Below are 14,394 nucleotides of genomic sequence, written 5' to 3'. Positions count from 1 at the left end.
CAGGCAGTCAGCCTCAGAGAAATTAGATTTGGATGGTTGAAAGGACCTTGAAGTAGAAGGTCCTGTCTCAGCGGCAGAGTCCATGGTGGAAAGGATGACATGTCCACCAGATCTGCATACCAAGTCCTGCGTGGCCACGCAGGTGCTATCAAAATCACTGATGCTCTCTCCTGCTTGATTTTGGCAATCAGACGAGGGAGCAGAGGAAACGGTGGAAACACATAAGCCAGGTTGAAGGACCAAGGCGCTGCTAGAGCATCTATCAGCGTTGCCTTGGGGTCCCTGGACCTGGATCCGTAACAAGGAAGTTTGGCGTTCTGGCGAGACGCCATGAGATCCAGTTCTGGTTTGCCCCAACGATGAATCAATTGTGCAAACACCTCCGGATGGAGTTCCCACTCCCCCGGATGAAAAGTCTGTCGACTTAGAAAATCCGCCTCCCAGTTCTCTACACCTGGGATATGGATAGCTGATAGGTGGCAAGAGTGAAGCTCTGCCCAGCGAATTATCTTTGAGACTTCTAACATCGCTAGGGAACTCCTTGTTCCCCATTGATGGTTGATGTAAGCTACAGTCGTGATGTTGTCCGACTGAAATCTGATGAACCTCATTGTCGCTAGCTGAGGCCAAGCCTGAAGAGCATTGAATATCGCTCTTAGTTCCAGAATGTTTATTGCAAGGAGTGTCTCCTCCTGAGTCCATGATCCCTGAGCCTTCAGGGAGTTCCAGACTGCTCCCCAGCCTAGAAGGCTGGCATCCGTCGTTACAATTGTCCAATCTGGCCTGCGAAAGGTCATTCCCTTGGACAGATGGACCCAAGATAGCCACCAGAGAAGAGAATCCCTGGTCTCTTGATCCAGATTTAGTAGAGGGGACAAATCTGTGTAATCCCCATTCCACTGACTGAGCATGCATAGTTGCAGCGGTCTGAGATGTAGGCGTGCAAACGGCACTATGTCCATTGCCGCTACCATTAAGTCGATTACTTCCATACACTGAGCCACCGAAGGGCGAGAAGTGGAATAAAGAACACAGCAGGAATTTAGAAATTTTGATAACCTGGACTCTGTCAGGTAAATCCTCATTTCTACAGAATCTATTAGAGTTCCCAGAAAGGAGACTCTTGTGAGAGGGGATAGAGAACTCTTTTCTTCGTTCACTTTCCACCCATGCGACCTCAGAAATGCCAGAACTATGTCCGTATGAGACTTGGCAATTTGGAAATTTGACGCCTGTATCAGAATGTCGTCTAAGTAAGGGGCCACTGATATGCCCCGCGGTCTTAGGACCGCCAGAAGTGACCCCAGAACCTTTGTAAAGATTCTTGGGGCTGTAGCTAACCCAAAGGGAAGAGCTACAAACTGGTAATGCCTGTTCAGGAAGGCAAACCTGAGAAACCGATGATGATCTTTGTGTATCGGAATGTGAAGATAAGCATCCTTTAAATCCACTGTAGTCATGTATTGACCCTCCTGGATCATAGGTAGGATGGTACGAATAGTCTCCATCTTGAATGATGGAACTCTGAGGAATTTGTTTAAGATCTTGAGATCTAAAATAGGTCTGAAGGTTCCCTCCTTTTTGGGAACCACAAACAGATTTGAGTAAAATCCCTGTCCTTGCTCCTCCTTTGGAACTGGGTGGATCACTCCCATAACTAGGAGGTCTTGAACACAGTGTAAGAATGCCTCTCTCTTTATCTGGTTTGCAGATAATTGTGAAAGGTGAAATCTCCCTTTTGGAGGAGAAGCTCTGAAGTCCAGAAAATATCCCTGGGATACAATTTCCAACGCCCAGGGATCCTGGACATCTCTTGCCCAAGCCTGGGCGAAGAGCGAAAGTCTGCCCCCTACTAGATCCGTTACCGGATAGGGGGCTGATACTTCATGCTGTCTTAGGGGCAGCAGCAGGCTTTTTGGCCTGCTTACCTTTGTTCCAGGTCTGGTTAGGTCTCCAGACCGACTTGGACTGGGCAAAAGTTCCCTCTTGTTTTGCAGTAGAGGAAGTTGATGCCACACTCGCCTTGAAGTTTCGAAAGGCACGAAAATTAGTCTGTTTGGCCCTTGATTTGGACCTATTCTGAGGAAGGGCATGACCTTTTCCTCCAGTGATATCAGAAATGATCTCCTTCAAACCAGGCCCGAATAGGGATTGCCCCTTGAAGGGAATGTTAAGCAGCTTAGACTTTGAAGTAACGTCAGCTGACCATGATTTAAGCCAAAGCGCCCTGCGCGCTTGAATGGCCAAACCAGAATTTTTAGCCGTTAGTTTAGTCAAATGAACAATGGCATCAGAAACAAAAGAATTGGCTAGCTTAAGTGCTCTAAGCTTGTCAAGTATGTCATCCAATGGGGTCTCTACCTCAAAGCCTCTTCCAGAGACTCGAACCAGAAAGCCGCAGCAGCAGGGACTGGGGCAATGCATGCAAGGGGCTGTAGAATAAAACCTTGTTGAATAAACATTTTCTTAAGGTAACCCTCTAACTTTTTATCCATTGGATCTGAGAAAGCACAACTGTCCTCGACAAGGATAGTAGTACGCTTAGCTAGGGTAGAAACTGCCCCCTCCACCTTAGGAACTGTCTGCCATAAGTCCCGTGTGGTAGCATCTATTGGAAACATTTTCTTAAAAATAGGAGGGGGAGAGAACGGCACACCTGGTCTATCCCATTCCTTAGAAATAATTTCTGTAAACCTTTTAGGTATTGGAAAAACATCAGTACACACCGGCACTGCATAGTATTTGTCCAATCTACACAATTTTTCTGGCACTGCAATTGTATCAGTCATTCAGAGCAGCTAAAACCTCCCTGAGCAACACGCGGAGGTGTTCAAGCTTAAATTTAAATGTAGACATATCAGAATCAGGTTGAATCTTTTTCCCTGAGTCAGAAACATCACCCACAGAAAGAAGCTCTCCTTCCTCAGCTTTTGTATATTGTGAGGGAGTATCAGACATAGCTCTTAAAGTGTCAGTATGCTCTGTATTTCTTCTAACTCCAGAGCTATCTCGCTTCCTTCTAAACCCAGAAAGTCTGGATAATACCGCTGACAGTGTATTATCCATGACCGCCGCCATGTCTTGTAAAGTAAACGCTATGGGCGCACTAGATGTACTTGGCGCCATTAGAGCGTGAGTCCCTTGAGCGGGAGTCAAAGGGTCTGACACGTGGGGCGAGTTAGTCGGCATAACTTCCCCTTCGTCAGATTCCTCTGGTGATAAATTTTTTAAAGACAGAATATGATCTTTATTACTTAAAGTGAAATCAGTACATTTGGTACACATTCTAAGAGGGGGTTCCACCATGGCTTCTAAACATAATGAACAAGGAGTTTCCTCTATGTCAGACATGTTTAAACAGACTAGCAATGAGACCAGCAAGCTTGGAAAACACTTTAGATCAAGTTAACAACAAAAAATAAAAACGGTACTGTGCCTTTAAGAGAAACAAATTTTGTCCGAATTTGAAAAACAGTGAAAAAAAGCAGTAAATCAAACGAAATTTTTACAGTGTGTATAATAAGCTAACAGAGCATTGCACCCACTTGCAAATGGATGATTAACCCCTTAGTTCAAAAAACGAATAAAAAAAATGATATAGACGTTTTTAACAGTCACAACAACTGCCACAGCCTTGCTGTGGGCCTACCTTCCCCAACAAACGATTTTGGACAGCCTAAGAGCCCTTTAGAGAGGTCCTATAGCATTCAGGGGACTCCTGGAGGAAGCTGGATGTCTCAGTCTGTAAAAAATACTGTGCAATAAAGCGCTAAATTAGGCCCCTCCCACTCATATTAAAACAGTGGAAAGCCTCAGGAAACTGTTTCTAGGCAAATTTAAGCCAGCCATGTGGAAAAAAACTAGGCCCCAATAAAGTTTTATGACCAAAGTATATATAAAAACGTTTAAACATGCCAGCAAACGTTTTATATTGTAAATCTATAAGAGTATTACCTCTGAAAGTAAGCATGATACCAGTCACTATTAAATCACTGTATTCAGGCTTACCTTACATAAATCTGGTATCAGCAGCATTTTCTAGCATTTATTTCATCTCTAGAAAAAAATTTAACTGCACATACCTCATAGCAGGATAACCTGCACGCCATTCCCCAGCTGAAGTTACCTCTCTCTTCAGTTATGTGTGAGAACAGCAATGGATCTTAGTTACAACCTGCTAAGATCATAGAGATCACAGGCAGATTCTTCTTCTATTTCTGCCTGGGACAAAATAGTACAACTCCGGTACCATTTAAAAATAACAAACTTTTGATTGAAGTAAAAAAACAAACTACATTACACCACTTCTCTCTTACTACCTCCATGCTTGTCGAGATTTGCAAGAGAATGTCTGGATATGGCAGTTAGGGGAGGAGCTATATAGCAGCTCTGCTGTGGGTGATCCTCTTGCAACTTCCTGTTGGGAAGGAGAATATCCCACAAGTAATGGATGATCCGTGGACTGGATACACCTTCCAAGAGAAAAGGTCTGTGGAAACAGCCTTACCTATGAATGAAACCCTCTATTTCTACAATAAATCCACATACAATAAACTATCTGGTTGCCAAAAGACAGCTAAGCTGATGTATGCCTCATAAAACTAAAATATCATGTGATTTATTATATGCGTTTGATGTTCAGATGTGCTTCATCCACCAGCTATAAGTAAATAAAATAAATATATATATTTTTGTTTAATCAGATGTTGACAACTCCAGTTCTCAAAGTCTGTAAAACAATACAAAAGTTATAGACCTTGATTAAATCATAATCAAGTGGTTGCTCTTCATCAATTATGTAAACAAGCTCTTAAAATTAGAGCTGTAGCTTTGAATAAGAAGGGGTCCAGCTCTGACTTCTCTGGAAAAAAACTCAAACAAACAAACAAGCAATAAATAAAAATGATTTCTTGTTTGTTGACTCTCACCTCCCAATGTATAATTGCACATGTTGCAGATTTGCACGTTATCTGAGGAGCCTTGCACTGATCTGGTGGTCCTGGAGCAGTGGTGATTTCACACTTATCAGAAAAGGGTCCAAACTGAAAATGAGAATAATAAATATATAAAAAGGCAAATGTCCTAACATATACAAAACATGTTCCATCTCAGTAAGTTTTTTTTAATGAAAATTACACAAGTACAGTGTTCTCCCCAGACCTATTTAATGGGCACAGCACCTGGCTGATTTTATTGACTACATGACAATATTAAAAAGGACATTAAACTGCTGTGCACAACTACAAAAGAATAGTAAGTACACACTTTGTTATTGCATTTCCTCCTGTTCCTGCAGCTCTTTTCAAAACAGGTCTCCTATTTTAATAGCTTAAAGGGACACTGAACCCATTTTTTTCTTTAATGATTCAGATAGAGCATGCAATTTTAAGCAACTTTCTATTTTACTCCTATTATCAAATTTTCTTCGTTCTCTTGCTATCTTTATTTGAAAAAGAAGGCATCTAAGCTAAGGAGCCAGACATGTTTTTGGTTCAGTACTATGGACAGCACTTGTTTATTTGTGCTGTCCAATCAGCAAGGATAACCCAGGTTGTTCACCAAAAATGGGCCGGCATCTAAACTTACATTCTTGCTTTTCAAATAAAGATACCAAGAGAATGAAGATAATAGGAGTAAATTAGAAAGTTGCTTAAAATTGCATGCTTTATCTGAATCACAAAAGAAAAAATTTGGGTTCAGTGCCCCTTTAAAGGTGATAGATACTGAAGCTCCGCCTCTTTGTACTGGGGGCTGCCATCTTTGAGCTCAGGTATTCTGACAGCCTAATACTGGAGCTGTGCACACTCATAGATCAGGTTTTTTTTACAGATGCATAATGTGCTTAAGGTGCATGATACATCATGTGAGGTGTACATTTTTGCATTTTTTACACAGTTTTTAAGTTAAAAAATATATTTAAAAAAGCACTCAGCAATAATATAGAGCAATGCTACTGCAAAAATGTACAGCTCCTGCTTTGTACCATGCACACTAACCTGAAGCACATTATACAGCTGTAAAAAATAGGCAATATTACTGAGCTCTGAGTGTGCACTGCTTATGTCACAGTCTTGAGAATACCTGAACTACAAGATGACTGCCCCAGAACAAAGAGGCGGAGCTTCAATATCTGGCACCTTTAAGCTATTAAAACAGTGAAGAGTAGTAACGCTACTGTGTTTCCTTGTGTTTGGTAATAGATATACAATATTATTTAGAATATAATATGCCTTTAAATCTTCATTTTATATACTAAAGTTCTTGTTTAATAGCATATAGCTGTTTGTGTTTGGTTGCATGCCAGACACCAAGGCAGACATTTTGTGCTGGTTACCTGAATGATTCATGAAGTTGGGTGCTGAAGCATGTATGGTTTGTGCTTTGGTTGGCTTTCTATTTAGTACATATATAATGTTGCAATAAATATGTAGTACAATTTTAGATATGCCACGGAAGATATCACATGGCAGCCCTGGTTATGCTGTAAGAACTCAACTGGAGACCACAACAATCTGAAGTGATGCCTGTGGTGCTCAGATCTCCTCTATGCCCTCCAGAGAAAACTGTATCAAGCCTGTCTACTGATAAAAGTGTATGCATGTTTCTTATGACTGGCTCTCATATAATCTATATGTTATCCCGTTGGCATACTAGTGGGAAGTAAACACAGATACAGCTCTGTCTTGACTTCATATTAAAGGATATAGAAGGAAATAAATGAGATATTTAAGTCATTGTCAGGAGTTGTAAAATGTAAACCTTAAATTTTAGTTAATTTTAATTATGTCACAGACCAGGGCTGGCTCAAGACATTGTGCTGCCTGGGTCCGAGAACAAAATGATGCCCCCACCCCCACATACACAAGACTTTCCATTATGTTCTTTAAAGTTGACATTTTATATGGTGCAGATATTTGGATAAGGTAACATAATATATACTGTACACACTTAGTAATAATCTTCATCAATGCATTTTGTTCTTTGCTCCCTGAGATGTATCACTGTTTTTAATTAGATCCACTCTACAAGATGACCCCGCTGTGATACACCAGAGGCAACTCACAAAGCAAAGAGATACACAGCCTTGCATAACACAGGGCACCAAGCATGGAAACCATCTTGAGCACTGTGCAATATGTTTCAAAAACCATAAACAGAAAGCACATGGAACTGCCATGCCTCTGTCTGATATCAAATCTAATTTGGGCATAAGGCTGTCATTAGTAAACTATAGGGGCCATACATAGAAGGATATAATCTGCATAGTCATCTTTAACAGATATTTGCACCCAATATACAGCATATACATTTAAAAAAGTGGAAAATATAAAATGTATTTTTAAAATATACTACCACAAATTAAAGTTTTCTGCTACTAACTGGCTGTGTGTGGTCTGGGAAGCACTAGGCAGTTTTCAATCACGGAGCTCAGCTACAGAGAGGGTAAAGCAGTGGTGAGAGAACAGCAGAGGAAAAGAAAACTGACAAAGGATTTTTTCACTGTTTTTTCTTTTCCTCTGCTGAATCTCTGCTTTTCTCTCACCACTGCTTTACCCTCTCTGTAGCTGAGCTCCGTGATTGAAAACTGCCTAGTGCTTCCCAGGCCACACACAGTTAGTAGCACAGAGCTATCAGACCATGACCATTCCAAGTCGTAAACAGAAGAATTGTGAGCCTGCACTGCAGGGAGGATAGTAAGGCACGCTGAGTGTGCTGCCTGTGAGAATCAGGGTGCGGGGCACAACATCAGCCTAAGACTGTCAAGTGTATGCACACCACGAGCACAGTTTCTCTAACAAGTTATTGCTTTGATTAGGCCCTAAGCAAAGCAATAACTTGTAAGAGAAACTGTGCTTGGGTCTGAATACACTTTACAGTCACAGTGAACACGTATTACAGTATCTCTGTATGAGTCCCCCCAATGCTGCTCCTGTCCCGCTGTCACTCCCACCCACTGCCCACAGAGACAAGTGGTTAGGAGTGGTGGTCTGACTTCAATGCTGCTTCTGCCCCACTGTCAATCCCACCCACTGCCGACAGAGACAAGTGGTTAGGAGCAGTGGTCTGACTTCAATGCCGCTCCTGCCACCCAGTCAATCCCAATCCCCAACGGAGACAGAAGACAGTCATAGGAGCAGGAGTCTGACTATGTGATAGTCACTGATTGAAGTGCCGCCCCCTGTCAAGTGCCGCCTGGGTCCGTTGGACCCAGTTGGTCCCATTGTTAAGCCGGCCCTGTCACAGACCACAATTATAATTATATATAATCGTATCAGTAGTGTTTATTACACATAACATTATTCATAACACACTGGTGAGATTAGGGACTAGAAACCCCCATATTGTTTTAAAGAGAAAGAAAATGGTTACAAAAGGAAGTAAAAAATGCTACCTTTTTAATCCACTGGCAAACTAAAATAAACTCTCTCCCTTCATTAATACACCCTGCTCCTAATACAAGAGAAAAACACAATTTATGCTTACCTGATAAATTTATTTCTCTTGTGGTGTATCCAGTCCACGGATCATCCATTACTTGTGGGATATTCTCATTCCCAACAGGAAGTTGCAAGAGGACACCCACAGCAGAGCTGTTATATAGCTCCTCCCCTAACTGCCATATTCAGTCATTCGACCGAAAACAAGCCGAGAAAGGAGAAACCATAGGGTGCAGTGGTGACTGTAGTTGAAATTTAAAAATGACCTGCCTTAAAATGACAGGGCGAGCCGTGGACTGGATACACCACAAGAGAAATAAATTTATCAGGTAAGCATAAATTGTGTTTTCTCTTGTAAGGTGTATCCAGTCCACGGATCATCCATTACTTGTGGGATACCAATACCGAAGCTAAAGTACACGGATGAAGGGAGGGACAAGGCAGGTACTTAAACGGAAGGTACCACTGCCTGTAAAACCTTTCTTCCAAAAATAGCCTCCGAAGAAGCAAAAGTATCAAATTTGTAGAACTTTGAAAAAGTATGAAGCGAAGACCAAATCGCCGCCTTGCAAATCTGTTCAACAGAAGCCTCATTTTTAAAGGCCCAAGTGGAAGCCACAGCTCTAGTAGAATGAGCTGTAATCCTTTCAGGAGGCTGCTGTCCAGCAGTCTCATAGGCTAAGCGGATTATGCTTCTTAGCCAAAAAGAAAGAGAGGTTGCCGAAGCCTTTTGACCTCTCCTCTGTCCAGAGTAGACAACAAACAAAGCAGATGTTTGACGAAAATCTTTAGTAGCTTGTAAGTAAAACTTTAACGCTCGAACCACGTCCAGATTTTGTAATAGACGTTCCTTCTTTGAAGAAGGATTAGGACACAAGGATGGAACAACAATCTCTTGATTGATATTCTTGTTAGATACCACCTTAGGTAAAAACCCAGGTTTGGTACGCAGGACTACCTTATCCGTATGGAAAATCAGATAAGGAGAGTCACAATGTAAGGTAGATAACTCGGAGACTCTACGAGCCGGGGAAATAGCTACCAAAAAAAGAACTTTCCAAGATAAAAGTTTGATATCTATGGAATGAAGGGGTTCAAACGGAACTCCTTGAAGAACCTTAAGAACCAAATTTAAGCTCCATGGCGGAGCAACAGGTTTAAACGCAGGCTTGATTCTAACTAAAGCCTGACAAAATGCCTGAACGTCTGGAACATCTGCCAGACGCTTGTGCAAAAGAATAGACAGAGCAGAAATCTGTCCTTTTAAAGAACTAGCTGACAATCCTTTTTCCAAACCTTCTTGGAGAAAGGATAATATCCTGGGAATCATGACTTTACTCCATGAGTAACCCTTGGATTCACACCAATAAAGATATTTACGCCATATCTTATGGTAAATTTTCCTGGTGACAGGCTTTCGTGCCTGTATTAAGGTATCAATGACTGACTCGGAGAAGCCACGCTTTGATAAAATCAAGCGTTCAATCTCCAGGCAGTCAGAAATTAGATTTGGATGGTTGAAAGGACCCTGAATTAGAAGGTCCCGTCTCAGAGGCAGAGTCCATGGTGGAAAGGATGACATGTCCACTAGGTCTGCATACCAGGTCCTGCGTGGCCACGCAGGCGCTATCAAAATCACTGATGCTCTCTCCTGCTTGATCTTGGCAATCAGTCGAGGGAGCAGAGGAAACGGTGGAAACACATAAGCCAGGTTGAAAAACCAGGGCGCTGCTAGAGCATCTATCAGCGTCGCCTTGGGATCCCTGGACCTGGATCCATAACAAGGAAGCTTGGCGTTCTGGCGAGATGCCATGAGATCCAGTTCTGGTTTGCCCCAACGACGAATCAATTGTGTAAACACCTCCGGATGGAGTTCCCACTCCCCCGGATGAAAAGTCTGACAACTTAGAAAATCCGCCTCCCAGTTCATAGTCCTGGGATATGGATAGCTGATAGGTGGCAAGAGTGAATCTCTGCCCAGCAAATTATTTTTGGAACTTCTAACATCGCTAGGGAACTTCTTGTTCCCCCTTGATGGTTGATGTAAGCCACAGTCGTGATGTTGTCCGACTGAAATCTGATGTACCTCAGAGTTGCTAACTGAGGCCAAGCCTGAAGAGCATTGAATATCGCTCTCAGTTCTAGAATATTTATTGGAAGGAGTGTCTCCTCCTGAGTCCACGATCCCTGGGCCTTCAGGGAGTTCCAGACTGCACCCCAATCTACAAGGCTGGCATCTGTTGTTACAATTGTCCAATCTGGCCTGCAAAAGGTCATACCTTTGGACAGATGGACCCGAGATAGCCACCACAGAAGAGAATCCCTGGTCCCTTGGTCCAGATTTAGTAGAGGGGACAAATCTGTGTAATCCCTGTTCCACTGACTGAGCATGCATAGTTGCAGTGGTCTGAGATGTAAGCGTGCAAACGGCACTATGTCCATTGCCGCTACCATTAAGCCGATTACTTCCATGCACTGAGCCACCGAAGGGCGTGGAATGGAATGAAGGACACGGCAGGAATTTAGAAGCTTTGATAACCTGGACTCCGTCAGGTAAATTTTCATTTCTACAGAATCTATCAGAGTCCCTAGGAAGGAAACTCTTGTGAGTGGGGATAGAGAACTCTTTTCCTCATTCACTTTCCACCCATGCAACCTCAGAAATGCCAGTACTACGTCCGTATGAGACTTGGCAATTTGGAAGTTTGACGCCTGTATCAGGATGTCGTCTAAATAAGGGGCCACTGCTATGCCCCGCGGCCTTAGTACAGCCAGAAGCGACCCTAGAACCTTCGTAAAGATTCTTGGGGCTGTAGCTAATCCAAAAGGAAGAGCTACAAACTGGTAATGCCTGTCTAGAAAGGCAAACCTGAGAAACCGATGATGATCTTTGTGTATTGGAATGTGAAGATAAGCATCCTTTAAATCCACTGTAGTCATATATTGACCCTCCTGGATCATAGGTAGGATGGTACGAATAGCTTCCATCTTGAATGATGGAACTCTGAGGAATTTGTTTAAGATCTTTAGATCCAAAATTGGTCTGAAGGTTCCCTCTTTTTTGGGAACCACAAACAGATTTGAGTAAAAACCCTGTCCCTGTTCCTCCTTTGGAACTGGATGGATCACTCCCATAACTAGGAGGTCTCGTACACAGTGTAAGAATGCCTCACTCTTTATCTGGTTTGCAGATAATTGTGAAAGGTGAAATCTCCCTTTTGGGGGGGAAGCTTTGAAGTCCAGAAGATATCCCTGGGATATAATTTCCAACGCCCAGGGATCCTGAACATCTCTTGCCCACGCCTGGGCGAAGAGTGAAAGTCTGCCCCCTACTAGATCCGTTACCGGATAGGGGGCCGTTCCTTCATGCTGTCTTAGAGGCAACAGCAGGCTTTTTGGCCTGCTTACCTTTGTTCCAGTACTGGTTTGGTCTCCAGACCGTCTTGGACTGAGCAAAAGTTCCCTCTTGTTTTGCATTAGAGGAAGTTGATGCCGCACCTGCCTTGAAGTTTCGAAAGGCACTAAAATTAGACTGTTTGGCCCTTGATTTGGACCTGTCCTGAGGAAGGGCATGACCTTTTCCTCCAGTGATATCAGCCCCTTGAAGGGAATGTTAAGCAGCTTAGATTTTGAAGTCACGTCAGCTGACCATGATTTAAGCCATAGCGCTCTGCACGCCTGTATAGCAAAACCAGAATTCTTAGCCGTTAGTTTAGTCAAATGAACAATGGCATCAGAAACAAAAGAATTGGCTAGCTTAAGTGCTCTAAGCTTGCCAAGTATGTCATCCAATGGAGTCGCTACCTGTAAAGCCTCTTCTAGAGACTCAAACCAGAACGCCGCAGCAACAGTGACAGAAGCAATGCATGCAAGGGGCTGTAGGATAAAACCTTGTTGAATAAACATTTTCTTAAGGTAACCTTCTAATTTTTTATCCATTGGATCTAAAAAAGCACAACTGTCCTCAACAGGGATAGTAGTACGCTTTGCTAGAGTAGAAACTGCTCCCTCCACCTTAGGAACTGTCTGCCATAAGTCCCGTGTGATGGCGTCAATTGGAAACATTTTTCTAAAAATAGGAGGGGGAGAGAACGGCACACCTGGTCTATCCCATTCCTTATTAATAATTTCTGTAAACCTTTTAGGTATTGGAAAAACATCAGTACACACCGGCACTGCATAGTATTTATCCAGTCTACACAATTTCTCTGGCACTGCAATTGTATTACAGTCATTCAGAGCAGCTAAAACCTCCCTGAGCAACACGCGGAGGTGTTCAAGCTTAAATTTAAATGTAGAAATATCAGAATCAGGTTGCATCATCTTCCCTGAGTCAGAAACATTACCCACAGACTGAAGCTCTCCTTCCTCAGCTTCTGCATATTGTGAGGCAGTATCAGACATGGTTCTTAAAGCGTCAGTATGCTCTGTATTTCGTCTAACCCCAGAGCTATCTCGCTTACCTCTAAATTCAGGTAGTCTGGCTAATACCGCTGACAGTGTATTATCCATGACTGCCGCCATGTCTTGTAAAGTAATCGCTATGGGCGCCCTAGATGTACTTGGCGCCATTTGAGCGTGAGTCCCTTGAGCGGGAGTCAAAGGGTCTGACACGTGGGGCGAGTTAGTCGGCATAACTTCCCCCTCGTCAGATTCCTCTGGTGATAAATTTTTTAAAGACAGAATATGATCTTTATTGCTTAAAGTGAAATCAGTACATATGGTACACATTCTAAGAGGGGATTCCACCATGGCTTTTAAACATAATGAACAAGGTGTTTCCTCTATGTCAGACATGTTTGTACAGACTAGCAATGAGACTAGCAAGCTTGGAAAACACTTTAAATCAAGATAACAAGCAAATATAAAAAACGGTACTGTGCCTTTAAGAGAAACAAATTTTGTCAAAATTTGAAAAACAGTGAAAAAAGGCAGTAAATCAAACGAAATTTTTACAGAATATGTAATAGGTTAACAGAGCATTGAACCCATATGCAAATGGATGATTAACCCCTTAATTCAAAAAAAACGATAGACTTTTTTTAACAGTCACAACAAACTGCCACAGCCAACAGTGGAAAGCCTCAGGAAACTGTTTCTAGGCAAAATTTAAGCCAGCCATGTGGAAAAAACTAGGCCCCAATAAAGTTTTATCACCAAAGCATATATAAAAACGATTAAACATGCCAGCAAACGTTTTATATTGCAATATTATAAGGGTATTACCACTGAGAGTAAGCATGATACCAGTCGCTATTAAATCACTGTATTCAGGCTTAACTTACATTAATCCGGTATCAGCAGCATTTTCTAGCTTTTCTCATTTCTAGAAAAAATTGTAACTGCACATACCTCATAGCAGAGTAACCTGCACGCCATTCTCCCGCTGCTCTTCTCAGACATATGTGAGAACAGCAATGGATCTTAGTTACAACCTGCTAAGATCATAGAAAACTCAGGCAGATTCTTCTTCCATTTACTGCCTGGGATAAAATAGTACAACTCAGGTATCATTTAAAAATAACAAACTTTTGATTGAAGAAAAAAACTAGCTATTTTTCACCACTCTCTCTTACTACCTCCATGCTTGTTGAGAGTTGCAAGAGAATGACTGGATATGGCAGTTAGGGGAGGAGCTATATAACAGCTCTGCTGTGGGTGTCCTCTTGCAACTTCCTGTTGGGAATGAGAATATCCCACAAGTAATGGATGATCCGTGGACTGGATACACCTTACAAGAGAAACAATACATTACCTTACCTTTATTAAATTAGCAATCCTATATATCATTAGACACATCATATTCATGATGATCAGATATATATATATATATATATATATATATATATACACACACACACACACACATATATAACATAGCTTGATAAACTATATATATATATATATATATATATATATATATATATATACACATATATAACATAGCTTGATAAAA

The 14,394-nt window shown here is 42.0% G+C and overlaps 1 protein-coding gene across 1 annotated transcript in view; it reads right to left on the bottom strand.

Moving 5' to 3' along the window:
* Positions 1-14,394, bottom strand: part of FNDC3A (fibronectin type III domain containing 3A) — a 646,553-nt gene that overhangs the window by 65,171 nt on the left and 566,988 nt on the right. Inside the window, exon 20 of the mRNA XM_053708360.1 lies at positions 4,929-5,042. Coding sequence (XP_053564335.1) covers positions 4,929-5,042 — 114 coding nt within the window. The remainder of the gene's footprint in view (positions 1-4,928; positions 5,043-14,394) is intronic.

The sequence above is a fragment of the Bombina bombina genome, chromosome 3 (genome assembly GCF_027579735.1).
Source record: "Bombina bombina isolate aBomBom1 chromosome 3, aBomBom1.pri, whole genome shotgun sequence".
In the NCBI taxonomy this organism is placed as follows: Eukaryota; Metazoa; Chordata; class Amphibia; order Anura; family Bombinatoridae; genus Bombina; species Bombina bombina.
This window is presented reverse-complemented; position numbering and strand designations above follow the sequence as displayed.